The sequence below is a fragment of the Anastrepha ludens genome, chromosome 5 (assembly GCF_028408465.1).
Source record: "Anastrepha ludens isolate Willacy chromosome 5, idAnaLude1.1, whole genome shotgun sequence".
NCBI lineage: Eukaryota > Metazoa > Arthropoda > Insecta > Diptera > Tephritidae > Anastrepha > Anastrepha ludens.
The window spans coordinates 49,592,459-49,620,423 of NC_071501.1; the positions used below are offsets into that span (position 1 = coordinate 49,592,459).

Here is a 27,965-nt window from a genome sequence, read left to right on the forward strand (position 1 = left end):
TGTAGAATAGAGACCAGTTTGTAAGGTGCCCATCAGTTAGTTCAGGTCATCTTGATAAAAGCATAAGAGGCAGTAGGCACGAGCGAAAAGAGCTGCTTTCTTACATGCTGACAATAAAAACAACTATAGCGGTAACAAAAATTCTTTTATAATAATAGTAAATATATTAGACGCTTTTGTGAGTAGGACGTTTACACACCAAAAGTACGTTCACATATGCATTAATTACCAATAAATCCACAAAATTAATCTACCCGTTCACATACAGCAGATTACTTGCAATGTTGACAATCAGCTGTCAATACTGTTGTGAAAGGTTTTTGTTCATATAGGTAAAATATTTTGGTGGAATATTTCGGTATTTTTGGTTTGTTTAATTATTATTAACGATATGAAGAAAAGACAAGGAGAAGGAATTGTTAATTTAATTGCGCATCTAGCTGCCAATAATAAACAGTTGGGGTAAATCTGTAAACTACGTTTACTGAGGCTTAAAAAAATTATGGCAGCAACACGCAGCAAGTGATAAGAGGATACACGTTTATGAGCGCACGCTTTTTTTCTGTTATATGAGTGCATAGTTAACAATACCTAACAAGCATTTTATTTGCCAGCATCCATTTTATTTTGTTTTTACTTTGACGTTTTTCTTTACACGCGTAAAAATAATGATATATTACACAGAAATCACAGAGTTGTATGTGAAAAAGTATGGTTATTATCTTGGATTATTTTATAATCTCAGATTTTAGGAGAGAAATTTTGTATGGGAAATCTCGCTTTTTAATTACGGATTGGGATTTAAGCACGAAAAAGTAGATCATCTATTTATATGTGAGCGTATTATAACTATCATACATGGCGATGTTATTAATCGCAACATTGGGATCGAATATTGAATGCTCAGAAATAAAAGTATCGATAGTAAAATTCTATGAGTAGTATCGCACATCCCTAATTACAACTTGTTTGCGTTATTTACAGTTTTATTCGCCTATCTTTGTAATTCAGTTGAAATTGGTGGGTTATCTATGATTGGTGGGCCGATTGCTAAAGTTATGCTCCTATGTAGATTTTTTATGTTCGGATTTAATATAAACGACATAAATCATTCTGCACTAACAAAATAATAAGTACAAAAATGGATAAGGCGCAGTGGATGACATCACTTCCAAGCCAGTTGAGAAATATGGCCATTATCAACCTTGCGATACCCGGTAGATTAGAAAATATAAATTGGTGTGTTTTAATCTCAGTTTTTTATTACATACCAAAAAGGTTCTCATAATACAATGTCTTATGGAATAAAGTCTGGAGCAAAGCCTTCACCTGACGCCGAAAAGTCCACAATATGGCTGAATTTCTGTTTTCCGTGGTTTGTGCGACGTTGGGCAAAAACACAATCTTCCTGTATTTCAGAACAATTACTATTGGGAGTTCGATATTTCGATTTGCGTGTATGCCAAAAAAATGAGAAATTCTTTTTCGCACACGGACTCTTTGCTATGGAGGTGTTTGATCCTCTGGAAGATCTCAAACAGTATTTGCTTTCACATAAAGGGGAGGTTTGCATATTAGACTTCCAACATTTTTACGATATGAATGTGAAACATCATGTAAAACTACACGACCGCTTGCTAGAATTGTTTGGCTCTCTTTTGTACTCAAAATCTGATGGAATCTTGACCGATTTTACGCTGAATAGATGTAGCACATTGGGTCGACAAGTATTTTTGATTTATCGTCGTTGCCCTGTGCTACTTCCAAATGAATTTTGGCCAAGTAATTGTTGGCCGACTCCATGGCCAAATGTAACTTCCGTAAAAAAACTTGAAACATATCTTCAAAATTCACTACTTTCCCGAAAGCCAACGCAAGGTTTCATATCTCAATGCATTTTGACGCCTTCCGGAAAGTACATAGCTTTAAGGTGATTACTGTGATTTGATTAAATAAGGTGATACTAACATAAGTTATTTCAGATGTTTTTCCTCGTTGCATAGAACTGCAAAAAAAGTAGACAAAAAAATACAACCGTGGATTGAAGAACAAATGCCTGGACCCTTTCAAGAAAATGAACCTCCTAAGACCAATGTCTTTATTACCGATTTTGTGAATTTAAATGACGGCCAATTTTGTAACTCGGTTGTAGAATTGAATTTTAAAATTGAAAATCGTTTACAAATTGGCGACGCCTGACCAATAGGTATACAATTTGATTGGCGCAAAACGGTGTTTTAAAACGTGCCTAAATACAATATAAGAAATTCATTACAATAGGGATCTGAAATTTAAATTTCACAAATATTTTAAAGATGCTATTTTCAAGTTCTCGTAATTTCAGCTCAGTGTTTAGTTTTCTTTTAATTTTTGAGTTAGCTTCCTTTCCACTTCTTTCGCTGCGTTGGTATCCATACAATGTTTTCATTGACACCAATATATTCACTATTTTTGGCGGCTATCAAATTACAATGCTTTTAGTATTAACTTTCTTTTTTAGTGCCAATCCTCCACACCTACCATTCGATCAAATGTTACTATGCTTTTTCTAAGGCATAGAGTTCCGCTGTCATGGATGATAATTTTTTTGTTTGTATAGAATGTTTTTGTGGTGTTCACCCTTCCATTATTAAATTGGGTTTTTGGAAAATTATCTTTTACTGAACGATCGGTTTATAAGATTTCAATGTTTTCTTCTTGAGTTGATGCTTTTTCTGAAATTGTTGGTTTACGATGAATTCGTTATTTAACTAGTTTTAGCTGTTTTTTTTTTAATACATAGATAACTGTCGACTACATGTCTTTGTTAAAAGTGTTTGTCTTTTTATGATGACCTTATATTCTTGAAAGGCTTTTGTATAGCTGGTTGAAAATTGCAGTTGCTGTCGAATTAGTCATTTTTTGGCAAATATATGAAAGGATCACGAATACTTGTAGTAGTTCTTTAGCTGCCATAAGTTCTAATCTCTATTAAAAGGGTAGTTTTACTGAGTTTATTATGTGGTTGAGGGTTGTGTTTATTATTACCATGCTTTATCTCATGCATTGATTATTAAAACTTTTATTTTTCTAAGGCGTTTTCGCGAATGTCTTACTCCAAAGGTGCAACTGCATATTTTATTGGTTTTGTTTATTATTTAATTTATTTATGAATAGCCGCAGATATCTAATAGAATTTAATTTTAAACGCGTGTTATATATACGAATAGATATTTGTAATTATTATTTTTTTCCATTGTTGACCTGCAATTATATATTGATTGCAATTAAAAAAATTCTCTAGTTTATGTTCTAGTCGTGTTCTTGCCCTATTAAACTTACTATTCGTTAGTTATTTGATCAGTTAGTAATAGTTATCAGAAAGAAATCGTGAGCCAATTGGAATAGAAAAGTATGGTTGTAAGATAATTGGTAAATTTTTGTTGTGTATTTGTTAACTAAAAGTGGGCTAAATCTGTTTCTTTGTAACAACCCTCCGTTGATTTCGATGCTTTCCTTGCCGCGGTATAATTTTCTTCTCTTCTGTATTTGGACTAAAACTTCTGTTGTGTTTGTTTCCTTTATGTTGACACTGTCGTACGCCTTGTTTGCTCATATTTTGAAATGCAGGATCGAAATTTTATATCGGTACCTTACGCTTTAGTTTTAAAAACTTAAAAAGCACATTAGTGCCTCTAATTATATCTTGATTCACCGAAAACAAAACATAAGACTTAAAATAAAACTCAAGAGCAAATTAAGCAAAACGTATGCCAATCGACCTAATAATAATAGGAAGCTTTGTTTTCGCTATAGGCTGAGTAAAAACGAATAAAGCCATAAGTTCGACGCCTGATAACTTCTTTCGAAAAAAGTTTACATCGTCATTCGGCAATACAAGCAGTTTTGATAGTTAATAGTGTTTTAAATCAACTATCCACAGGGACGATGAATCAACTATATTGCACACAGCTAGCTATTCAATCTGTTCAGATACTGTAGAAGTGGTCAAATTTGGTCAACACTTCGGTTGGGAAACATATTACTCGTTACAGATATCAGTTTGCCTCTTTTGCTGTCTGCCCACGAACACTGATGCTCAAAAAAGGTTCTCTCTTAATCCTATTTCAAGCTTTGGTGTAACAGGCATAATTAAAGTAATTCGGAATCTCGTGGAGATGTTGGTATTTCCAAAAAGGATGAGGTTAAGTTCTTGGTCCAATATTATTCCTAGTTCACATAAACTAAATTGTTTCACTTCCATTGAAAGGCAAAGCAACTGCTTTCGCAGATGATCTATCCGCTGCGTATGGTACTGCGATTACTTCGAATTAATATGTAAAATTAACACTAATACAAATTTGCCGAGAACTTGGTTTGCTTCAGAAAAATTGCTTGTTAGCAGTAAAACTAAGTTTATTTAGTATTTTAGTATGTTGTTATATACTATTTCATTGTTCAGAATTTGAAAATTGGCAATCGTTTGACTTGATCTAAACATACTGTATTTATACTCTAAAACAATACTTTCTTTTCACCATTATTTACGCCTTTCTATCGCCTCAACAAGTTTTGTTCTATGCCTACACTTAACATGGTTTATTCGGCTTAATGCTAGTATATATTTGGTGGTTAATAAATTCTCACACTTCGTAACTATTCAAAAAAACGCACAATTAAACGAATCTGTAACACAGATAACGCATCTTTTTTAGAAAACTCGACATTCTTCCTAGCAGGCATTTATATTGTTCTAAAGTTCTAAACATCTTTTTTTTTATTAAATCTGGCTACCTGGAGAGCTTTCCATTAGAAATTAACAACTTGCGCACAAATTTACTTCCATCTGTATGCCATTAAAAATCTTAGTTCATTCCATAAAAATGTTAAAATGTATGTAATTAATTTAAACCACTATGAATTAGAAGTCTTGCTAGCATTCAACAAAATCTTGTGAAAATAGTACTTTTCTTCTTTATTTATTCGAGCCTCTCGTTTTTGGTTTGATTTTGATCTGTTTTTTTTTATTTTATCCCTAAATCAATATCTTCTATTATTATTACATATATGTTTTATTATACCATTGTTATTCACCCCAGAACATGTACATATACTAATATTCTTTGTAATGTCATTTAGTACTATTTTAATATTTAAAAATAGAAAAAAATTCCATATACTTTTCTTATGCAACGTATGTATTGAACACAAACATGAATTTGGTGATAAATTACAAGTAAATAAATAAAAGTAAAAAAAAAAAATAAATAAATAAAAGTAAAAAAAAAATAAAAAAAAATAAAAAAAAAATAAATATTGTAAAAATAAAAAAAAAAAATAAATATTGTAAAAATAAAAAAAAAAGAAATAAATAATTCACTGATGCATTGCGTTGTTGATGTCCTGTTGTATCAATTTGCTAAACCCTGCAGTGCGGTGTAGTTAACGATCATCATCGCCTAAGTCTAACCTCATGCGGAATGCATATGTTCTGGGAGATAGAAGATCATATGGGTCAGCATGCTCGTCGACATAAAACTTAATAGCCTTAAATCGTTTTTCCAAGTATTGGTAACAATGAAATCGATTTGCAACTCTCAGTTGTTGCTAAATTTTTAAAAAGGCAGCATATGAAATTAAGAACAAAATTGGAACGCAAATCAATTTGGAACTCCATTATATCGGAAGAGTGCGAAAAGCTGGTGTCTTTAATGAAAAAGCGATGCATGGCAGTAATCGATGCGAAGGGTGTTGTCACCAAGCACTAATTTAAGTTTCTCCCACGGATTAATAACCACTTCCACTTGACCACTTTCTGTGTTGAGTTTTTAAGAACTCACATATAAATATTAATAATAAACAAATTTATAACAGTCACGTACCAAGACCAAATTAAAATTTTTTATTCGTTATAATTCGTCCTCGACTTGTCCGCCCATACTAGGGTTACAATTTCTTAATATTTCCCTTATTAAATCACGAGGCTTATCCTTAGATGCTGTGTCATTTCGTCAACCGCGTCAACCGTATCTTTTGCTTTTTAAACTTTAAACACATACGTGAACTGCCTCGAGATAAAGCATGATGAAGTAGATTACTAACCCAAACTCCTAGTGGTCATATTCGTTTTAATGTGTACCTTCATCACTTTGAGCATGGAGAGACTCCATACTGTGGAATATGTGCTTTTCATATGTCACTGTTTTAGAAGGCCCAAGAAGAAACTGGAAGATAGTCCCAGCTGTCACGCCGAAGAATGTAGGGCCATTGATGTTAAAGAGCAAAGACGCATGGAATGAGGTAGAGCATATGGCTGCTGAAGTGATGCAGCAACTCCGATAAAGCAAGCAGACAAGGCGTAGACGCGAGCATCAAGGAAGTGTATAGCCCAGCAAACCTATGTAGAGGTTAAAATGCAGGTAAACTGACTAAGAGACTTAAAAACTCACTTTTCTATGATATGGGCAGGGACATGAAGGAATAGCTCCCTCCTGAAATAGTTTTAATAATGGGTCGTTACAAGTAAACGCAATTTGTGGCGCATAGCATCAGGATAGTAATGGACGTTAAGCAGTAGAAGGTTTAGTTCGGATTAAAGTACTATACTGACGGGGTGAATGAACTGAGTATCTCTGATAAATAAAACATTCGACCAACCTAATGTAGATACATAAAATGGACTCTACTCTGAGCCATGGAATGAAGCGTCAACCAGATAGTTTTTCATATGCACCGTCGACGTAGAAAGGCGTAAGTGTGCGTATACAGAATTCTGAAACATATAAACATAAATGCTTTTATTTAATTTGTATATTCTCTTCTATTTTAGTCATGCAAACGAAACACAATAATATATAATATTATATAAGTACAGTTTTTACTAGGGAAAAATAACAATAAGATGTATATAAGATTTAACTAATCTAATCTATGAGAAATCGGACCGCTTTTTGCATTCTAGATTCTGCTATTTCTCTGTCTTCACTTAACGCACTATTGTCAAGATAGAAACGCATTCCATGTATAATTTTGTCCAGTTCGTTTAGTGATTCCTTTAAACGTTCCGGCTGTTTTGGCGTGTTGTTAGGTACATTTTCCCTCTCATTATTAAAGCGATTACAGAGTAATCTTAAACGTGAAGCTGAACGCTCCATATCACGTAGATGCGCTAAAGCTAAGACGGTAAAATCATCTTTTAAATTATTGGAGCGCACAGTTGTAGGTGAAGTTAAATTCTCGGGGGTATTTGATGTACGATTTTCTAACGAGTCGTTACAATCGTCGTAGCTTAAAACTTTTTTTGTTATACCTCTTTTAGGTACCGTTGACTGAATAAAACATTTCCCTTCTTCTAAAGACGAAGTGCTGACAGATGAAGGGGAATGCGAAGAAGTTTCAAATAATTGTAATTTCGTGAGTGGTTTTTTTAATAAAGCATCCTTAACAATGCTTAAATTTAAAGAAATACGACTCGAGTTGAGTGAATCATTTAATGTTGCAGTTTCGTCATTTTCCCATGGCTCCCAGTTCATATCCACACAATTAAAAATATTTTCCGATGTTAAATCCTCGTTATTACGCACCATATCAAGCCAAACACCGAGCCGCGCAATAGGCCATTCGGTTTTACGCCGAAGCAAACTATCATGGAGTAGTACGACAGTGTGAAATATGCCGAATTCGTCAAGAACTTGCGAATGTCGAAAATCTATTTGTAGACCCAAGCTGCGGCAACGTTGTGTTGCTTCCTTTACCTAGAAATCAAAGAGTTTTGATTAATAAAACAAAATTATAAAACTGGAAAAATGTCGAGTGCTACGAGATATGGTGGCAATTTCAATCAAACCTTAATTATCTCTCGGAACTCTTACTTTTATTGTATTAATGGAAAGTTTTTAACATAAAGTTTGGGCATACTAAAGCATGTACGTCATTTGTTATTTATGTTTCAAAAAATAATACATTTTGTTTTTAGCTATGAGACTAGTTTCCGAATTTTGTGCGCTGAACGCGAGCCTATCATTCAAAAGTGTTCATCACGCCATGAATTTTAAGAAATTGTGGGTAAAAGCTTATAAAACGTGTTATTGGATGTTGTTGTTGCTGTTGTTGTTGTAGTAGCCGGTTACATGTATGAGTGTCGATTCGTCTGTCTGCCCTGCCAGAAGTTGTCCTCTATGATCGTTTGGCAGGAATGAATGCCAGATGCGCCAGATAAGATCACCAACTACCAATGGATGTTCACCTCTAATGTGCGCTCCAATATTCTGCCGGGCAGCAGGTGACAGGGAGTTGTCTTTACTGCACGATTTTTTAAAGTATTGCGTTCAATGTAAAATGCTAGAAGCTTTGGCAAAATTGTGGCGTTCTGTCAAAAGTTCTGTTATTGTTGCGCGCAAAGGCTTTTAAATTTGCATCAAACAAATTTTGTTTGCACGATTGTTTCTTTCTTTTCTTTGTCATTTTCAATAGAAAATTATCGCTAATATTGAAATTATCAAAGAAAGAATATATACATATGTATATAGAAAACTCCATTATTTTTATTCACCTACATATTCACTTTCTCTTATCTATACAAAACAAGTGCCGAACATAAATTTTAACAGTCGGATAAATGTAAAATTGATAAATGTCTTTATTGGTGCCATTTGTTCCACCGAAAATAATTCACCTAGTGATACCTATGAACCATTGGTCTCATATGCTGATGATTGTTCAATAATGGCGTCCGACAATGACATTGATGGCTTGTGTTTCAAACTGAACGTTTACCGGAGAAAAAGTTCCTTAAATAGCACTTGAGGCAAAGTCAAAGATTCGCAGTGGACCTGCTAGAATACTGCCAACGGGATAGCCACGTGATGCCTCCTGATGTATTCTTTGCAACATCTACATAATGTGGATTCCATGCTAGTGGTTAAGAAGCACAGTAAGATGCTCAACAAGGAGTTCTTGCTGGGGTACTACCGCAGAAATAACCACTGCAGATACTTGTTGGAGGCTGAGCCACCTCCTGGGGGAGTCAGGAGATAGCTATCTCTTCGACTATACAGGCGTCCCTCGTATAACACGGTTTCGATATTACACGGCACAAGAATTGATATTAATATAACACGATTTTGAAAAATATGCATTTTAAATTTGAACTTTTTTTCCGTTCAATAAGGGGAATACCCTAAATTCATTGCTATAAAAAAATATTTCATTTCGTTTTGAGAAGTAAAAGTACATATGCGATTTGTCCTTTGCAAATAAAGTTGATAAAGGGTATGTTCAACAATGCATTATAATGCGCAACATACCATTTCAGAGTGAGCAGTGCATTCAAAAATGCAAATATGGCAGTACTGCAAATGTAACGCGTTCTTAAACGTCATTTTTGTATCAAAAGTCGTGCATTATTTGCAGCAAAAATTTTCACACTGCCAATAAATACGCTAGTACAATGTCTGATGAAAAGTGAGTATTTAATTATTTATTTTAGCTTTTAATACAAAAATTGATGAAAAATACGAAATTTAAACTTTATTTTATTATACTTTTCTTGGTTTTAGTGATTACTTTAGTACATCAGAGATAAAATTACTGCTCAGAGTCCGACTGATATTAAACTTTTGACAAGATATGTCCTTCTTTTAAGCTTTACTCGGTTTGTTTTTCTTAAATTTAATAAAAGACTATCGGTTTTTTCCTCACATACATCGTCCATGACCAAACTTAGTAACAATTCCATTTTACTGCACAGTGCGTTCATAAATGCAACAAATCTATTTGCAATTTTTCAACAAATCTATCAGTTGCATGAATTGTCACATTGACAGTGCTGCCAGCGCTGCAAGTACTGCGCATTATAATGCGTTTCTGAACATAGCCAAAGTTTTCTTAATAAAAACTTCAAGGTAACTTCCTTTTTCATTTATGTAGTATTTGGACGGAAATTTCAGCTATCATAAAATTTTACACCTTAAGATTTGGTTTCGACACAACACGGTACACATTGCCTTTATTTATATTATTTCAAGGTTTCGTATAACACGGTTTCGATATAACACAAGACAAGGTCTCGATACTACACGGTATACCTTGTTTCGTATAACACGGTTTCGATATAGCACGGTACGAATTAACCGTGTTATACGAGGGACGCCTGCACTGACAAGATCCAGGATCAAATACGACTACAACTACTGGATCAGACAGATTGCATACAGACATTCATCGGGAGTCTCTTACCACCTTCCGACCCCCCGAATGCCGTCATCGAAGTCCAACCACCACTCATCGCAGACAAAGAGCTTCAACTGCCTCGAGAGATCCGCGTAACTTTGGATATAGTAGCAGGTTCATCTGCTACATGTCCAAAATCGACACCGACTTACTCAATATATGACCGGTATGTTGCGGCCGCCGTAGCCGAATGGGTTGGTGCGTGATTACCATTCGGAATTCACAGATAGAACGTTGGTTCAAATCTCGGTGAAACAAAAATTAATAAAAACATTTGTCTAATAGCGGTCGCCCCTCGGCAGGCAATGGCAAACCTCCGAGTGTATTTCTGCTATGAAAAAGATCCTCATAAAAATATATGCCGTTCGGAGTCGGCTTAAAACTGTAGGCCCCTCCATTTATGGAACAACATCAAGACGCACACCACAAGGAGGAGCTCGGCCAAACACCCAAAAATAAAAAGGGTGTACGCGCCAATTATATATATACAATATATATATACGTGAAGGTACTCCGAACGACACTAACCACCTATTCACATGCACAGCATGTGTCCTGGGCCTACCGTTAGATGAGATAGACGATGACGATCGATGACTACACCGCACTGGCAGGGCTTGATGCGCTGCTACAACAACAACAACCTATGAACTTTTATACTTAATATATATAGATACATATAAATATAATTGTACATATAAAGTCAAGTCAAAAAGCGTACATACCAAGAGTTGTGTTTTATGAAGACCTTTTTCACTGGGATTTTGCATAATATTGTTGATGTCATCGAGCAGGTTTGATTTAAAAGTCGGTGTGTAAAGTGCCTCTGTAGTCGTTTTGTTGGCATTATTTTGAGCCTCTTCCTGAAATGCCTTTCGTTCAGTTTCCAGTATTTCTTTATTACATTTATATGTTAACTGTTCCAATTCCAGCTTCTGCATGCGCTCATTGAAGTTACGCTCATTTTCTGCACGCTCTAGCTCTATGCGCAGCAGAGCCGCACGCTTTTCCTCTTCTAATTCTCGTCGAAGTTTCTCTTCCTGCTTATGTAAGATTTCATCATGCGCCATTTGGAAATCCACCACCTATTGAAAAAAATATGCATTATTATTAAATTATACTTGTATTTATAAATATTTTGTTTACTTGATATCTCAAAGGCAGAGAACGTAAAGTCGCTGTATGATGTGACAAATAAATAAATAACACTATGGTAATAACCATTGTTTAGTACAGTTTGGTCATAACTTATAGTATTATTTCTTTACATTGAGAATGTCGGGTAGATGATGTTATTCACTTCAGAGTGAATTTGAATGCAATTCTCTGATTAACTGCCATATCTAAAATATAGGGTTTTTCAGTAAGAGCGCTTCAACTTTTGAACTTTTTTGAATAAAACAACTTTTTTAACTAATTTTTTTTTTATTATCCAGTTTGAACATATACATTTAAGTATGAAATTCGATTTCTTTTGCATGACCACCGCGTGCACGTTTTACGAAGTCCAATCGTTGAACCCAATTTTCGACCACTCTTTTGCATAAATCGGCCAAAATTCCAGCAATTTCGCGTTCAATATTGGCTCTGAGCTCACAAATCGTCGCCGGCTTGTTACTGTAGACCAATGACTTCACATAACCCCAAAACGGGACGGCTTGTTAAATGGACCGTAAAATGGCCGTAATGCTCTTAAAGTAGCAGCAACAGAACGATTATTTTCATAAAAAATTTGCACGATTTGCAATCGTTGCTCAAGTGTGTAGCGTTCCATGATGAAATGCATACTAATGAAGTTTACAAATGACAAGCGAAAAATAAAAAATATTGCGTCGCTCGCCCTCCCTATCGGAAAAAAGTTGAAGCGCACCTATTGAATAACCCCGTACAAATGTGAATCGTCTTGCTCCTCACCATATATCGCTCAAACTGTTATGTAATTCAAGTGCTTTTCAAAGCACTCCGCCGGAAAGTATGCATCGAAAAATTATAACCATCTAACGCATTTTGTTTTAGGCAATATTATGCGCACTAGAATTTAAATATTTTTCCTGCCACAAATTAGGAGTTTCGGATGGAATTTTATTAAAGGTGTGCTTAACTATCAATAATTTTTGGCAGAATTTTTTACTCAAAATGGTTGGATCCCGCCTTTGGTCGAGTACATACACTAGCTCCAGGCGAAACGCCTACGCCCACTTAAATATTAGGTTTTGTAAAAAAGCGAGGGACGAGTACTGCGATAAAAACAAATATATTTTATTTCTTTAGTGTATTGGCCATTAATCCTCCGTTGGACACATTTTTTAAAACCTTCGGTTGGGCACCCGGGTCTGGGCTTTCTTCTTCTCCTGTTCGAAGATCCTTTTTAAATTGTATCTATAAATCGATAGAATATTAAATTTTAGGAAGCTACCTGGGAACTCAAGTCGTTAGCTATAATAGAAATATTTTAAATTCAAAGTCGAAAAAGTCTGGCCAGACACGGATGCCCAACGGAGGGTTAATGGCAAAAACAAAATTTTGAAATGCTCTTTCATTTATTGAAACAAAACAAAAAAAAAGTATCTATCAAGCGGAATTTTCAAAGCAAAACAGACATTGTTTACAAATTACAAAATGAAATGGGAGAGCAAACTAGTGTTAAAATTCGAAAATTAGTAATTCATGATTTCTAAAAGCAAAAACCGCTTCGAAAAATATCTCAAATTGTAAACGTCTTTCAAAAGTGACGACTAGATGCCAATAGTGAATGATTTCTAGACGGTACCTTTTTTATGCCATCTTTGACATTTGTTAAGTAGACAGCAATTGTTGAAAGTTATTTGGAAAATTTTCGATCTTTAAGAACAACATATCGAAAAATTAGTGATTTTTTTGTGGAAAATAATCGTCGGAATGAGTTGACAATTCAAAGTTTGGTGAAAAATTTCAAGAAACTGGTTCGGTCGAGGGTAAAAAAGGACTAGCAGACCAAAAACCGGACGTTCTGTTGAGAATATTGCTGCTGTAGCTCTGAATTTTTACATGTTTTTTTGTTCTTTTTTAAACAACATCTAGGCGCGCATTTTGAAAGAACCCTTATATCGAAGATGAATAACATCATAAAACGGTACAAAAAGGATAAGCGTTAAAAATAGATGAAAATTTGAAAAATAATAAACTTTTCTTCGCGAAAGATAAACAATATATTTTACGGCGAGTCAAAAATAATATATTTTTTATATTTTATTTATATTTCAATATATTTTTGATTGCACCGAAACTCGTAAAAATCGCCCAAAATTATTTGGGGGAAAACTGTCACCCACAAACAATAAGAAATATACGGAATAACGCCGATTTAAAATATGCAATAACTTTTTAAATTATTACAATTTTTTTTTTTAGCTGTACGAGTTTTGCTATCGTTGATATTTTGGGGAATACTCACCACATTTTTACTTCGTTGTGAACAGAATGGATTTGATATTCGAAAATAATGTGTGCCGCCTATCACCAAACGATCTCCATGAAACATTTTTTGACGTTCGGTTACAAGATCGCCATTCAGATAGGTTTCGAAATCTTTATTTTGAGGTGTTATGAACAGTTCTCCGTTTTCATTTTCGATTATGCTAAAATATAAGGCTAATAAATAATTAATTATGAATTTAAATTTGTAAAAATAAAAACTTGCCAATGGTGATATGCAACCAACGGGCCGTCGAGTAAAATATCTGGCTGACTGCAATAAGTTGAAGTGCGTGTGCGGCCTATTGTAGCCTGTCCAGGTGGTAAAATGTAAAACAGAGTATTGCTAAATATTGCATCAGCAGTTAAATTAACAAGACACGCATGTTTCTGATCCGTTGACAATTCTAATGCAAGCCCTTTACGCTTAAGAAGCCGCAATTCCGACTTGCGCTGGTCTTCTGCTTCTTTCAAACGTTGCATCCATGATTTTTGCGCTTTATCCAGTTCTCCTTCGAGTTCGGAAAGCTGCTGCCGCAAGGCTTCGACTTCACTTTCATCAACTGATGTTTCAATCACAATTTTTCTTGGCGTAGGATTAGTATTGGCCGACAAACGACGTTGGCGTTCATATTCGTTCTTCAATGATTTCAGGCGGTCAACTTCGGCACGTAATTCTCGTATTATTTTATCATGAGGCGACTCATTCACTTTCACTCGATTGACTATAGTACGGGCCTGACAGGCATAACGCAATGTGGACAGGGTTTCATCAATATTCACATTAGCTGGCGATATGGTGGCGAGCATAACTGTCTTCGAATTGCCTCCAAGGTTTTCCTAAGTGAAATAATTTTTGATTAATATCTTTATGCAAGTTGTTTTTGTAAGTATACAGGACTTTTTGGAATAAGGAATCGAGATTGGTATAGACAAATAAGTATCAAAACCACAGTCCACATTTCAGAAAATGCATACATCTCGATAACTACTTAATAAAACTCCATACTTTGTACACGTGTTGCTTCCCAAAGCATTTATATCCCACAAAACTTACTTCATTCCAGGTAAGCTTATGATATGGGCGAAATCGGTCAGTAACCTCGCCCACCTCTTACATAACGTTAATTTTTAAAAAAGAAATTAGCGTGATACCTCTATTATAACTAAAACAAAATTATTCAGATTTTTTTGGAAAATGGGTGGAGCCACACTTTCATTTGGGTGTTCGTTAACAACTTAATAAAACTAGCCCAAATTTAGATCCGACATAAAGATCGAATAAAAACTTCACCCCTTTTTATAACATACGTATTTCTCATTTTCTATGAGTTTGTGGGATTCCAAAAATTAATGGTCGACCCAAATAAAATGTTACTAAAACGTGCGCGGGTCCGAACCGCATTTAACATTCCTTACTTACTCTCTACTCATCTCAATACCTCATCGAAACTCAGTTCCTCCAATAAGCCCAGAATTGGGTTGGGCCGAGATGAAAGCAGATGAGCATTCTCAGTTAGTCCTTAGAGAGGCTTGTGAGACGCTTACATCTGTTTAGGTTGTACAAGATTAAATACATCTGCCGCTTCTTTAGCAGGCGTTGACAAAACCTTCCCTACTAATGTTAATGTGTATTTTGATTTTTTTTTTTTCGCATGGACTGGCAAATTCCGCTGACTACTGCTACACGAAAGGATGAAAGAAAACTGCGAATAAAAACGGTTGGCAGCCGCCTGGGGAACAGAAAAAACAAAGTTTTTCTGAAAGTCTTGGTTGTCTTGTATAGTATATGAAAAGTAATTTCTTAGTTTGGTTGGTAAAGTTTAAACATTTTTTTTCGATTTGAAGATGCTGGTCGGGAGGAGTAATTAAAAAAACTTAAATTACTTTAAATTAAATTTTTTGCCAACTTAAAATTCACAAGGAAGTTGAATTATTTTTACCAGACATGGCCGCTAGGGTGCGGCTTTTTATCGGTGATATCACGAATTATCACGTATCTTTCTGGGTGGTGTAAAGATTTGTCACAGAGAGTCAAAAGGGGTGAGGGGGGCAATTTTTTCTGAAATTCGGGACACGAGGTTTATGAACAGCCCCTTATGAGGTTTGCACTTCGACTTCATGGTCTTTTGTGACCTCTTCACATCACAGTACCTCATCCAGACCCAGTTCCCTTATTAAACTCAGGATAGAGCTGGGTTGGATTGAACGTATATGCCATTTTTTTGGCTGAAATTGGCCAAGAAACTTTCTCCGCGCTATAGCACTGCATTCCAGGAGAAGGTGCATTGGAATCTCCTGAGATAGGTCGCAGAAACACAAGAGTCCGTAGACTAAATCCCGATCATGTGCGGATGATTTCGCAGTTTGCACTGGTCTGTGAAAATGCCCGTGAGCATTCTCAGTTTATCCTTGGGGAGGGTTGAGTTTGTAAACCTCTTTTGGTTGTACCCTCCCAGTAGGGATTTCGCCTGACGTGGTCCCATAGTTTGGTTCCAGCAAGCCTCCCTTAGCCCTACCTCTTCACTCCTGAGATTCTCATTGATGGTGTGTTGTTCTTAACAAGGAAGAGCTCGGGTCCTATTAAAGGCGAGGTCGCAGCATCTTTCGCCAATGCGTCCGCTATTTCGTTCCCAATTATACCCCTGTGTCCTGGGACCCAAATTAGCCGAATGAAATTGCGTTCCTAGTAGAGTCTAAGTTTCTCGATACACTTAAGGACGAGAGAGGAATGCTGTCTCTAAATAGACATTTGACTGACGTGACGTGTAAAACAAACATACGGTGGTGCCACAATGAAAGAATTGCCGTAAAATATTATATGCCGTGAAATACATTACAACTCTAATGGTTATTGAAGTGGAAGAGGGTTTGTAAGCGGAGAGGATAATGTATACATATGTAAAAACTAACTAAATTGGACGGCGGCAAAGAAAAGAGGTTTGCAAACATAATTCTAATAAAATGTTTATTAAATATTATTATGCATATATACAGATAAAAACGATAACAAAGGCACAAAGAAACATTCGAACTTCTTCTGGACATGTGATAGGAGAAGCCGCCTCAACTACGAGTCTGCATATGATACATATGTATGCATATGTAGACATAGAAGTCAAAATGACCACAAGAGACTTTGTGTTTTCATCAATTGACAATATTTAAACGGGTAGATTGATTGTTGTGGATTTATTGCTAATCTCTGCATATGTGAACGTGGCTTTATGAACTAAATCGGTTAGAAAATCAGGGGCGCTTTTAACGCACTAAGCGTTGGGCGTTTAGTTATTCCTACAAAGAATGATAGTTTACAAGGTTTGGCCATCCGAAATCAAATTGTGAGAGTAACTTGGCTTGACAATTCATGGGGAATTCGGCAGCAGAATTGAGCCTGCTTATTTTACACGTATTCTTACACTCTCCCAATCAGTCCTTGTTAAGACCATAGATGACAAGATACGAAACATTTTTTTTCGTGAGAGCGCTGTCATAATGTGCATCTTTTATAAATTCAGTCAGTGATACCGCACGGGAAGAAACATTTATTGGGTATTCTTTAAACCAAATTGGGAATTTGCAGTCATTTTTCTTTAATTTTTTTTGTCCTCGAAAAAGGAGTTTGTTTTTAGAAATTTTGAGTAATAAAATGAATTTTTCAAAATAGATGGTTTCACTTATTCAAAGAAATGAAATTAGGCTTTTAGCGTCTTTTGGTTGCAGCTTGAAAGTTTTAATGGTTTTAGGGGTAATGCATGTCAAAAACAAAAACCTTTTGGTGTAGTTTTGGTTCGGTTCACTGTACATATAAGCAATATTTTTACCTTCACAGCGCGCTACCCCGTTTTGCTCACGTACACCATTCGCCCTCTTTTTCTCTCTTTAAGACAAGCACATGCGCTAACTTATAGATGGTCGTCTCAATAATAGAGATTGCACCTAAAGGGCCAAATAAACGACACGTTTTTGTTTTGTTCATTTTCTCCATCACCGGCATTAACAGAATCCAAAACAGATTTTTGAAAGAGTATTTTGCTTTCGTGACATGATGTCTCCACTAAGCAATTTTTTTTCAAAATGTGTAAACTACTAAATGGTGTATCTTACGATAGTTGCATGATTTCGTCTTCTTCTTCCTTTGCATTTTTTCACCTATGAATATCCACAAGTTCTAAAAAAACATATGTATGTACTAACCATTTGTACTATATGTGATATCTGTAATCTTTTAAATTAAACATTTTAACAATACACGATACAAGTGACTTAATCAAACTTCAGTAATGCAAATAGGAAATTAAAAAAATTCGATTTTTGTTTAAACGTTGACGGTCGAGGGCCTCCATTTTCAACAAAAGCAGTTTTATCAAACGTAAAATTGTGTGTAGTTTGACAAGCCGCCTGTACAGTTTATTTGGCTCGAAAGTAGTCTGTGCTGATTTGCGGTGGAGGTGTTCGGTTGCATTAAAAAAATCGACACGAGACTAGCTAACGCAAAATAAACGCAACGCAAATATACGAGAAAATAAACAACAAAACCAGTCGACTGAACTGCACTTACACAAACAACGACGAATCTATAAAAATACTCGTATATGGGAAAGTCAAGAATATACATAGCGGATGAGAGTACAATTTTAGCGTAGTCTCTTGCGAGAATTCAACGGACAATGAAGTGAACTTTTTACGATTTTTAGCATTTTCGCACACAACTATACTGTTCGCATTTAGAGAATGATGTATTAAAAGTAAAAAATAAACAAGTTTAATATAAAATACAATACAGTGTAAATGTACGCATTTTTGTAAAAGTACTTACATATTTACCATACATATGCACACGAGTATATAGTGTATGCCTACACAAAAGTCAAGAAATGCCTTCGGTACATTAACTAGCAGCTATACCAAGTGTTCAGTGTGTGATAAACGCAGTTGCCGTACCAATTTATGACTGAATTGAGGCTAGTGACGAGAGCATATAGGACATTTAAAATTAAAAAGCAAAACGCACAGCTTAAACTCGTCGACATTCATTCAGTTACAGAAAGGGATCTACAAAATCATACCAAAAATTTCTTGGTCCTAACTACGATTAGTACAACGATTACGTACAAGTGCCAGCGTCACTAGTTGGCGCAAAGAAATACTCGTGGAAATCAACTTAAAGCCTAAACGCCGAGTGCAAACCTACTCACATACATCAACAACGCTCTTTGTAGTATTTTATATTTGACCATGGATGTGTGGGGTGTATTTGTTGGTGACTCGACACTGTCGTACGGTGGGTCAGTGCGCAACTCAAATATTCGTGACTATGAACAGTTTCCTTATGGCACATTCGAAAACAGTTCCAGTTCTCCATCTAGAGATTCATACAGCAAGGTTCAAGGTAGGGAATACATAAAATGCTAATACAAGTTAAGTGAACAGATAGTAGCAGTAGAGCAATAACAATGTGTTTTAGTGCTTGTCCTTATAAAAGCTATAAACAAATATTTACAGTTTAGATTAATTTAAACAAAATTTTACAATCTAGATATCTTCTATACTATACATACTGATACTACCTATTCAACAAGCCTTGGGTCCTATGTTAATCACTCAAAAATTTCCATATCTTTACAATAGATTTATACGTCTTATATAAGAGCACCACTTGCAATATTTGTTTTATTTATTTATATGTATTTATTTATATATTATAATATTAATTAAGCAAGTTAAATGCTTTGAGAATATATGTAATAATAAACGAAAGGTCATCAACTCTTGTAATACAAACTCGTTGACGCCTATATGGTCAAGTAACTGATCACGCCCAATTTATTATTACCTTTCGACTACTTGCATATATTCACTATGTATGTATATACACACATACATTCATTTAACACATTTATCCATCCGTATATACGGGTATGCTTGATTTGTACTTGCCTGCCTACGAGCACGTTTGGATATTTTTTACTTAGTTGCACATACACAATCGTACACATATACATATATCTACTCATTTGCTTTTTCATTGCCAGTGTGTTTATTGCGCCTTGATATCTACAAAATCTAAACTAACCTTTCCAAAGAGATTTTCTGAATCCGCCAATGCACGATTATAAACATATTAGAAAGAAAAAATTATTAGTCAATTAACAAAAAGCGCTGCAAGTTATTTTAATTGAAGGTAAAGAAATTTGTACATCTTAGTGTCTAAAATCCATCTAACAATGCATATTTTCTATTTCCTTCCTTTTTTGATATTTTAAACTTAAACTTCGTGTTTGACTATTAAATGCCAATTACAAAACAGCTGATTGTTATTTTGCCAACTAGCGATCAAATTGACAAGCTTGCCACCGCGGCGCTACTTGATGCTTAAACGCTTTCTTGGGATTTACAAACAAAAAATATATGTAAAACTTCTAAGTAACGACAGAACGAGCTCGACGTGAAGACCCCTATTGTTCATATATTTACATATGTATGTATGGCCATTAGGGCGTGTAAATTATTCGTTGATATATGTACATATGTACATAGTTCCTACCAAATTCAGGTTCCATATAAAATCATAAGAAAAAGTCTGCTAGGTCAATTTTGAGCTTCCCAAATTTAAAAAGAAGTTTTCTTTAATTAACACAACGTTAAATTGCTATTATTTATATAAAAAAATACATACATATATGTATATGCATCAAAAAATCCGCAATTATCTGAATGCCGAAAAAAATTAATGTATATATACAAGCATATACAACCGTGATTGCCTAAGCATACTAGCATATATTATATAAATTACCTTGAAGAGTTATTCTTAGCTTGAAAGATAAGTTACGATTATTAGACCGCTTATCTAAGTTAAGTGCTTTGAAACGACGCAATATTGAGCGAAAACCCTGTTTAAAGTGTTTACTTTTTTAAACTTATGTGTGAATGTACACATACATATGTATGTATATATGTAAGTAGTGTTTCTATTTTTATTTCTGTGTGAGTAAATTTCCCTCCTAAAACAGGTAAACAACATTTGTTGTTTATGCATTGCCTTAGCATTTTGCTGTAAAGTCGAAAACAATGTTAGCAGTGGATCGTGAAATTAATATATTATATTTGCATAAAAACAAGTGAGGTCACATAGATATGTGAATATGTACATATGTATGTAATTCCACCAGTGAAAGCATTTTTGGTGAGCTCCTTTATTCGTATTGTTATCTTAAACATCGTGTAATATGTATTTTATTATGTTTTTGAAATATCCAAAACGACTTTTGTATTTTGGGATAGATCAATAATATCCATGAGTTATGGGAAGAATTTCATATTTCTTGAAGATACAAAGTGCGTATATCACTTTGAAAACTATTATCAATCACATAACTAATTCCACCAGACGTTATATTCCACGATGTATGTATCGAATGTAAAGATGGCGCTCATTTCGTACCGCTATTTCACTCTCAGTAAATTTGATAGATTATATTCGCATGTTGTTTCTGTAATTTGTTCTTTCCGATGGACGCAATCTTGTATTCTATCATTATTTTTAACATTCTGTTGTTATTGTTGTAACAACATAAACATTCTGCTGTTAGAGACAATTTTTCGATATTGTTGTTATTCTAACAACATTAGCATTCCCCATAAATGAGATCGGATATAAATCCGGGCTGTTCCAATAACGTAGAACCGCCTATCAAGAGAACGCCTGAAATTGTTAAACTAATCTTGCGCCTACTACCCTGTACAAACACATTCGGCTATGGAAACCGCCTTACATGCATTTGCATTTAAATACATTAATCACGAAATTTACATAATTTTGAATGGAAATTATTTTATTGCGTTTTCCGTGCATTCCAAAGAAACACAACAGCATTTTACTAAACATTTGCATATTGTTTTTTCTGTAACGTGCATTGATGTATAAATATGCTTAAGTATAAACTATACTCGCTTCCAAGAAATAAATGCAGTTTTCAGTAAAAATATGCGCATCAATTAGATTGCGATTATTATGAAAGATCAATGCGTTAGTTTTATTTCGCAGCAAATTCCAGTTTTTATTGAATTAAGTTTTGTATCGAAACATTGTGCCGGATAATATGTTCATAAAAACGTACATACATATGTGTACGTATACGTCACGTGTGCATATGCATACATTCGTATACATGCATTGAAGTGGATAAAGTGGATCAAGTGGTTACCAGTTTTAAACTGCATACATATATACGTATGTATGCACATATGTTGATCTCAATTAAAATATATTTCTACATACATAGGTATGTAATGTATACAGCTTTGAAAAATGTAATAAATATGAGTAGTTGAGTTAAGGCATAATCAACACATACAAATAAATTAAAATTTTCAAACCTTTTCTAAAGAAACTCCCTTTTTAGTTTTACATTATTTTACTTTTCTACTAATCTAAACTGAAAAATATATTTCCAAAGAACTGTAAAAACTTTGAACTGATTTATAAAAACAGCGATGTTCAATAAAAAATAGCGCTTCGCTTCGCGCTGACATATTATTGTTGCTGTTGTTGTAACAGCATAAACATTCCCCACACATGCACGGGGAATGCTGCTGGAGTGGCAGTCCTTGGCCGGATATAAATCCGGGTCGTTCCGGTAACGTAGACTCGACTGTCATGGAAACGTGACTCTTCGTGTCTTGTGGCTTTGTGAATACACAAATTGTCGCATTACTAACGGTGCATCTCCAAAAATGCTCTATGCCATATATTTTCTCCATGACTGAAGAGGTAACCCATCCGCCATGTGCACACTACCTACTTTTTGTAAGGGTAAGCCAAGTCACTTGTTTATACTGAGAAATCGGTGTATGACTTGGAAGCTAAGAAGCGAGAAAGTGGTATACAGAAGGAGCTGGAAAAAGTGATATCAAATAAGATCAACCAGGAATTTCCATATAAACCACAGGCAACAACACTAAATTTTTTAAAACTTGGAGGTTTATAAGCCAAAATACTATTCACCGTATTGATTTCTTTATTTAAAAGAAAAGTTTGATACCTTTAAAAAATTACCCGTTATAAATATGGTATACGAATGTAATTACACATTTCAGAAATTATAATTTCTTATCAGCGGTAAAATACATATATATATAAGTACATACATCTACACAAAAACAAGCACTTAGTTTATTTGAATAAATAAATATTTAAAAGTAATAAGTAAATGAGCGCATGCATATCTGTTTATTTCTCAACACGTTGTTTGCTTAGTCGATTAATCGCATATGACCGGAGATACAATATAATATATAATATGTATGTATGGCATACATAATGTCATTTATAAAAATGTATGCATGTATAATATTATAATCAAAATTATTCATTTATGAATTTAGCGATATACCTACATACGCATACATATGTATGAACAGATGCACCCTTCTAGTAAAAAAGTAGCTTATCAACGCGCAAGGTCATTCCAATTGTGACTATGATGGCATTAAGCTACATTTGTGCTGTTTTACGCTAAAAATTATAAACATGGTGCAGAAAAATGCAAAAAAAACTGAGTTTAATTTCTTAATTTGCGTTAAAAAAAAGTATGTTGTAGCAGTAGCACATGGCAACACGGCATATTAATCTATGATTCTATTAATTTTATATAGTGGTCCGACTCTGTTTGCTGAAAAGGAGCACGGCACCTTCGAATATCGCTTATTAACTAATCTTCACATATAACATATTCCATCACATACTCACATACATACATAATTATTGCTTAAACCCTTTTTGGGTGTTTGGCCGAGGTCCTCCTACTATTTGTGGCGTGCGTCTTGATGTTGTTTCATAAATGGAGGAACCTACAGTTTTGAGCCGACTCCGAACGGCAAATGTTTTTTTTTGAGGAGCTTTTTCATGGCAGAAATACACTCGGAGATTTGCCATTGCCTGCCGAGGGGCGACCGCTATTAGAAAAAACTTGTTTCTTCATTTTAGTGTTTCACGGAGATTCGAACCTACGTTCTTTCCGAATTCCCAATGGTAGTCATGCACAAACCGATTCGGCTACGGAGGCCACCCACATCGCGACCTATTAAATTAAATTGGGACTCATCACTGAAGAGAATAGTTTTTGATTTGTTAACTGACCAATCCAGATTAGATTGAGCAAAGTTTCATACCCTTTAATTGATTTTTCAAAGATATCTTAGATTTTTGTGCTAGACGACAACCTCATGACGACGCTTTCAACAGGCGACTACGGACACTTCTCACCGATATTTGGAAATTTAAATATTTAATGCTTGCTACTGTTGTCCTTTGACTTGTTTTGTGTGGGCGAACGCCTCAGTGATCGACAGGCACTTTCTTTGTTTTAATGAACTTATTAATTATTCTCAAAATCGCATCTTTGTGTACATTAAATTATGTAGAAATACTTTTTTGTGTCATTCCTTTTTAAACTCAGAAATTATCTCTTTCCGTAGTCCTTTTCCAAACTTGTCTCTTGCCATTATAAATTTAATGGCAGGCTTTGTCCGCAAAAAAACTACATTCCCATGGCAGCCGGTCCTACGTTACCGGAATGACTGGGGTTTTTCCCGACCAAGGGCTGCCGCCCGCGTAAACTAGCTCTGTTTAGTAAACCATACAACACCAAAAAAACTATTGATTTTATATCTTTAACAACTAAAAGTAACAGTAAAATATCGATATAATACTGTTGCTTGAAACTATTATGCAACATGAAAGAGTTGCATTGTTTTGTCCACGCATTTTTCGAGTTGGTATAAAAAATTTAACTATTTGTTGCTATAAGGAAGGAGTTTGGTTAATTTGAAAACTTTAAATAAAAGTACGCATGCCAAACTAAAATAATTTTACTTTTAATCAACATTCTATAAAACTGAGCTAGAAAAAGAGGTATGTATGTTATTATTCTAGAAAAGGCAATAGTTGCATATGACTTGGTCACCACTGTGTGTACAAATATAATATATTATCAGTATTAGCAAATAAACAGTGTTTGAAAATAGGCGGTGTTGATAGGACCCCCTATGCTTTGCTTTGATAATTTATTATATTATCAGTACTTGCTGACAGGTATCTTTGCTTTGCTATACAAAATATTATACTTCGGTGAATTCACTCAAAACAATTTTTAACCAACAAATTCTCATAAATTAGCGTCGAGATGTTAACTTTTCCATTGTACAACATATGCACGTAGGTATATTTATACAAGTACATATATGTATGTATTGGTATACACATACATATTTCAATATATTATAAATATTCGAAATCATAATGGTAAATCATTTATTTTAGTCTGCCTGAGCTTCTCCTCCAATTTGTGGTGTATGTTTGATATTTTCTACAAATGGAGAGACATACCCGCCTCCAAGCTGTTTATATTTTTAAAGCTCTTTTCATATCAGAAATACACTCAGAGGTTTGCTATTGCTTGAGCCCATCACTATTAGAACAACTTTTTATATGGTTTCATATAGAAATATATTTATAAGAAAATATATTATATTTTATGTGGAAGAGATAACACATTTTTTCTGAATTGTCTATAAAAGCTTGCATTTGAAAAGTCTCGACCTCGGCGATACGTTTCTCACCAAAATGCTTTAAAAATTAAAAATCATAGGTTAGAACGTGTTTTAAATTAACACCATACAATGTCAAAGCAATTAAGGTGTAGGTTTTTAAAAGGTTAGTGATTTTGGACTTGTAACCTGTGTGCTTATAATAATCAGTAGTGATATGAAGATATATTGTTTAGACTCGATTCAAAATACATATTTACTGAGTATGTTTTTTGTTATATTTAGAGCAAGACTTCGTTATCTTAATTGTACATGATAAGTCTCTCCCGCTGTGGTCAGGAAACACCAAAATGAAAGAAAAGGTTTTTTTTAACAGCGGTCGCCCCTCTGTAGGTAATGACAATGGAAAACCGCTGTCATGAAAAAGCATAAGGGCGGCGTAAAACTATAACTCCCTCCATTTGTGCCACGACTGGCTTTACAGGAGACCATTCGATCAACCCAATTTTTAAGCACATTTTCGATTGTTTGGGCTCCAATTTCATGAATGACAACTTCGATTTCCTGTTTTAAAGCATCAATCGTCTCTGGATGGGTCGCATAGCATTTGTCCTTAACGGCTCCCCACAAAAAATAGTCCAACGGGCTTAAATCACAGCTCCGAGGCGGCCAATTGATATCGGAATTCAAAAACGGTAGCCAAAAGTTCGAGTGTAACTTTGGCAGTGTGACAAGTTGCACCGCCCTGTTGAAATCAAATGTCGTCCATGCCATCCTCCCTATATATTATATATTTAACAGTCTCATAATATTCACGATTACGTTTGAGACTTGGCTGACTCCGTAGTATGTATGTATGTATTATCATTTGTATTCCTTTCATGTAGTTAACTTTTTATACCCAGCAAACTTATTGCGTCAGATTATCTCTTTAACTATCTATAGAAGTAGTTAATTTTAAGTGCAGTTATAACTTTAAAGCATCGTAAAAAGAATCTTGAAAAATTAATACAATTACGCATTGTACATGTGAATTTAAAATACTGAGTCACATGCTGAGTCAAAGCTTAATGAAGCAACGGCTTGAATGAAAACTAAATGGGAAATGTATATGTACATATACATGTACTTTATTTGGCAAATGCGTATTTTCTGCTGCAATACGTTAGATATTCAAATTTGTTAGATTTTTCCCCTTACATACATATATAAAATTTGAACACTGTTAACAACCTTTACTTTGTATTTCAGCAACAATTATTCACAGTTAATATTATATGCATACATATGTATGCTCACTTATTCGCAGAACAAAGAAAGTTCTTACTCATTACGCTTTTTTATATATGGTACATGTACATACATATATGCATATTAATACACATATGAATATTTTTATTTCCTTACAGAAAAATGCAGACAAGTAAAATCTGTAAAGGCCCAAAAGAAGGAGTGCCCCTTCTGCAGGGAACAGAAAAAGAGACCGCTTACCACTTACATGCGCAAACGAGAGTCTCGCAAACATCACGATAGTATTTGTGAGGAGCATGAGGAAGAAATTGAAGAGAAGGAGTTGCAGACGACGTCAATGGAACCAGCTAATGTATCTCTGCAATAATACTCGAACACGCAGCATTTAAGTGTCAACAAACCGAAGTGGATTTCAAATTGAGCAAGCGCGGAATATTTATGAAGTGCTAATAACAACAACAACAACCAACGAAAAATGTCGTGAATGTCGTGCACCAACGACAAATGCTTTGAAGACGGTGCAGTTACTAGATCAAAAACTTCTACAGCTACATAGATAAAGGAATTAAGTAAAAAAATGCATTTCAAAACGTGAACGAAGTAGTTTCTATAGCACAGCAACAAAAACACTACCACTTTCCGTATTTTTATACATACATATACATATGTGCAGAAATAACAAAATAACAACAAAGCAAGAAAGAAATATTACCACATAAAACTTATACTAAAAAACTAATAAATACTTTATACATTTATTAATAATATTCAGAACCTTCAGAACGAATAGAGTAATACGTGTAACAGATATAACGCAGATAAATATATGCATTTCTTTTTATATTCGTATGTTCTTGCATATTTACATCCTACTTCATGGAAAAATCTGAAATTTAAATATGTATTATAATTAATATATATGTACATAAATATTGATAATTTAGGAGAGAGACTGAATCAGGCAAGCTAATGTTTTCAATATAAACGAAATAATTTATAATTTTTATAACCAAACCCTTCCAAGTATAATTGTTTACCATAAAAAAAATAAAATTATTAAAAAAAATAGCAAAAAATATGCATAAACGGAATGGCGTTGAATCTGTCTATATTAGACAAGACATGTAATGTAAATAAATACATGATATAGATATGTTTTGTGCACATGTAAACTGTTTGGCTTCTTGTTATTATTATGTTTGTACTTGTATACGCTTTGTAGCTTTGAAAGTTAACAAAATGAACACTTATAAAAGAAATATAAATTTTTTATTTGTAAGTTGGTAATGTAATTATAAAATAAGAGCAAATTAAATACATATTTACATATATTTAATAATCATTACTGGTCTACTTTCAATTGAATAAGAGGGAATATGTACATATAATATGTACAGTGTATCAATAAAGTTTAGGTACAAGGGTATTTTCTTTAATAAAGCAATAATTTCTACATGAAAATCAGTAAATTACCGTCAATATCGAAATTATCAAGGAAA

At 34.3% G+C, this 27,965-nt stretch overlaps 3 protein-coding genes across 3 annotated transcripts in view; 2 read left to right on the forward strand and 1 right to left on the reverse strand.

The window, feature by feature from the left end:
* Nucleotides 1-963: 963 nt before the first annotated feature.
* LOC128864291 (PI-PLC X domain-containing protein 2) lies at nt 964-5,216 on the forward strand. The gene is made up of 3 exons (XM_054103888.1): nt 964-1,217; nt 1,279-1,930; nt 1,983-5,216. Exons 1-3 carry the CDS (start codon nt 1,142-1,144, stop codon nt 2,197-2,199), a joined length of 945 nt encoding a protein of 314 aa, XP_053959863.1. The 5' UTR covers nt 964-1,141; the 3' UTR covers nt 2,200-5,216.
* Nucleotides 5,217-6,749: 1,533 nt separating this feature from the next.
* LOC128864288 (kinesin-like protein KIF14) overlaps nt 6,750-27,965 on the reverse strand; it is a 39,281-nt gene continuing 18,065 nt past the window's right edge. The window contains exons 2-5 of the mRNA XM_054103885.1: nt 13,889-14,502; nt 13,643-13,826; nt 10,935-11,294; nt 6,750-7,733 (exon numbers count right to left, since the gene is read on the reverse strand). Of these exons, the coding sequence (XP_053959860.1) occupies nt 6,903-7,733; nt 10,935-11,294; nt 13,643-13,826; nt 13,889-14,502 (1,989 nt within the window). The 3' untranslated portion in view covers nt 6,750-6,902. The remainder of the gene's footprint in view (nt 7,734-10,934; nt 11,295-13,642; nt 13,827-13,888; nt 14,503-27,965) is intronic.
* Nucleotides 18,274-27,794, forward strand: LOC128864293 (uncharacterized). The gene is made up of 2 exons (XM_054103889.1): nt 18,274-19,054; nt 26,625-27,794. Exons 1-2 carry the CDS (start codon nt 18,901-18,903, stop codon nt 26,831-26,833), a joined length of 363 nt encoding a protein of 120 aa, XP_053959864.1. The 5' UTR covers nt 18,274-18,900; the 3' UTR covers nt 26,834-27,794.

What these genes read in the sequence shown, in the direction of transcription:
- LOC128864293 (XM_054103889.1), top strand. Translation starts at nt 18,901, where the DNA reads ATGGATGTGTGGGGTGTATTTGTTGGTGACTCGACACTGTCGTACGGT. An exon ending in TTCATACAGCAAGGTTCAAG is followed by an intron (nt 19,055 to 26,624) that starts GTAGGGAATACA and finishes ATTTCCTTACAG; the next exon opens with AAAAATGCAGACAAGTAAAA.
- LOC128864291 (XM_054103888.1), top strand. Translation starts at nt 1,142, where the DNA reads ATGGATAAGGCGCAGTGGATGACATCACTTCCAAGCCAGTTGAGAAAT. An exon ending in TATCAACCTTGCGATACCCG is followed by an intron (nt 1,218 to 1,278) that starts GTAGATTAGAAA and finishes CATACCAAAAAG; the next exon opens with GTTCTCATAATACAATGTCT. An exon ending in GGAAAGTACATAGCTTTAAG is followed by an intron (nt 1,931 to 1,982) that starts GTGATTACTGTG and finishes AAGTTATTTCAG; the next exon opens with ATGTTTTTCCTCGTTGCATA.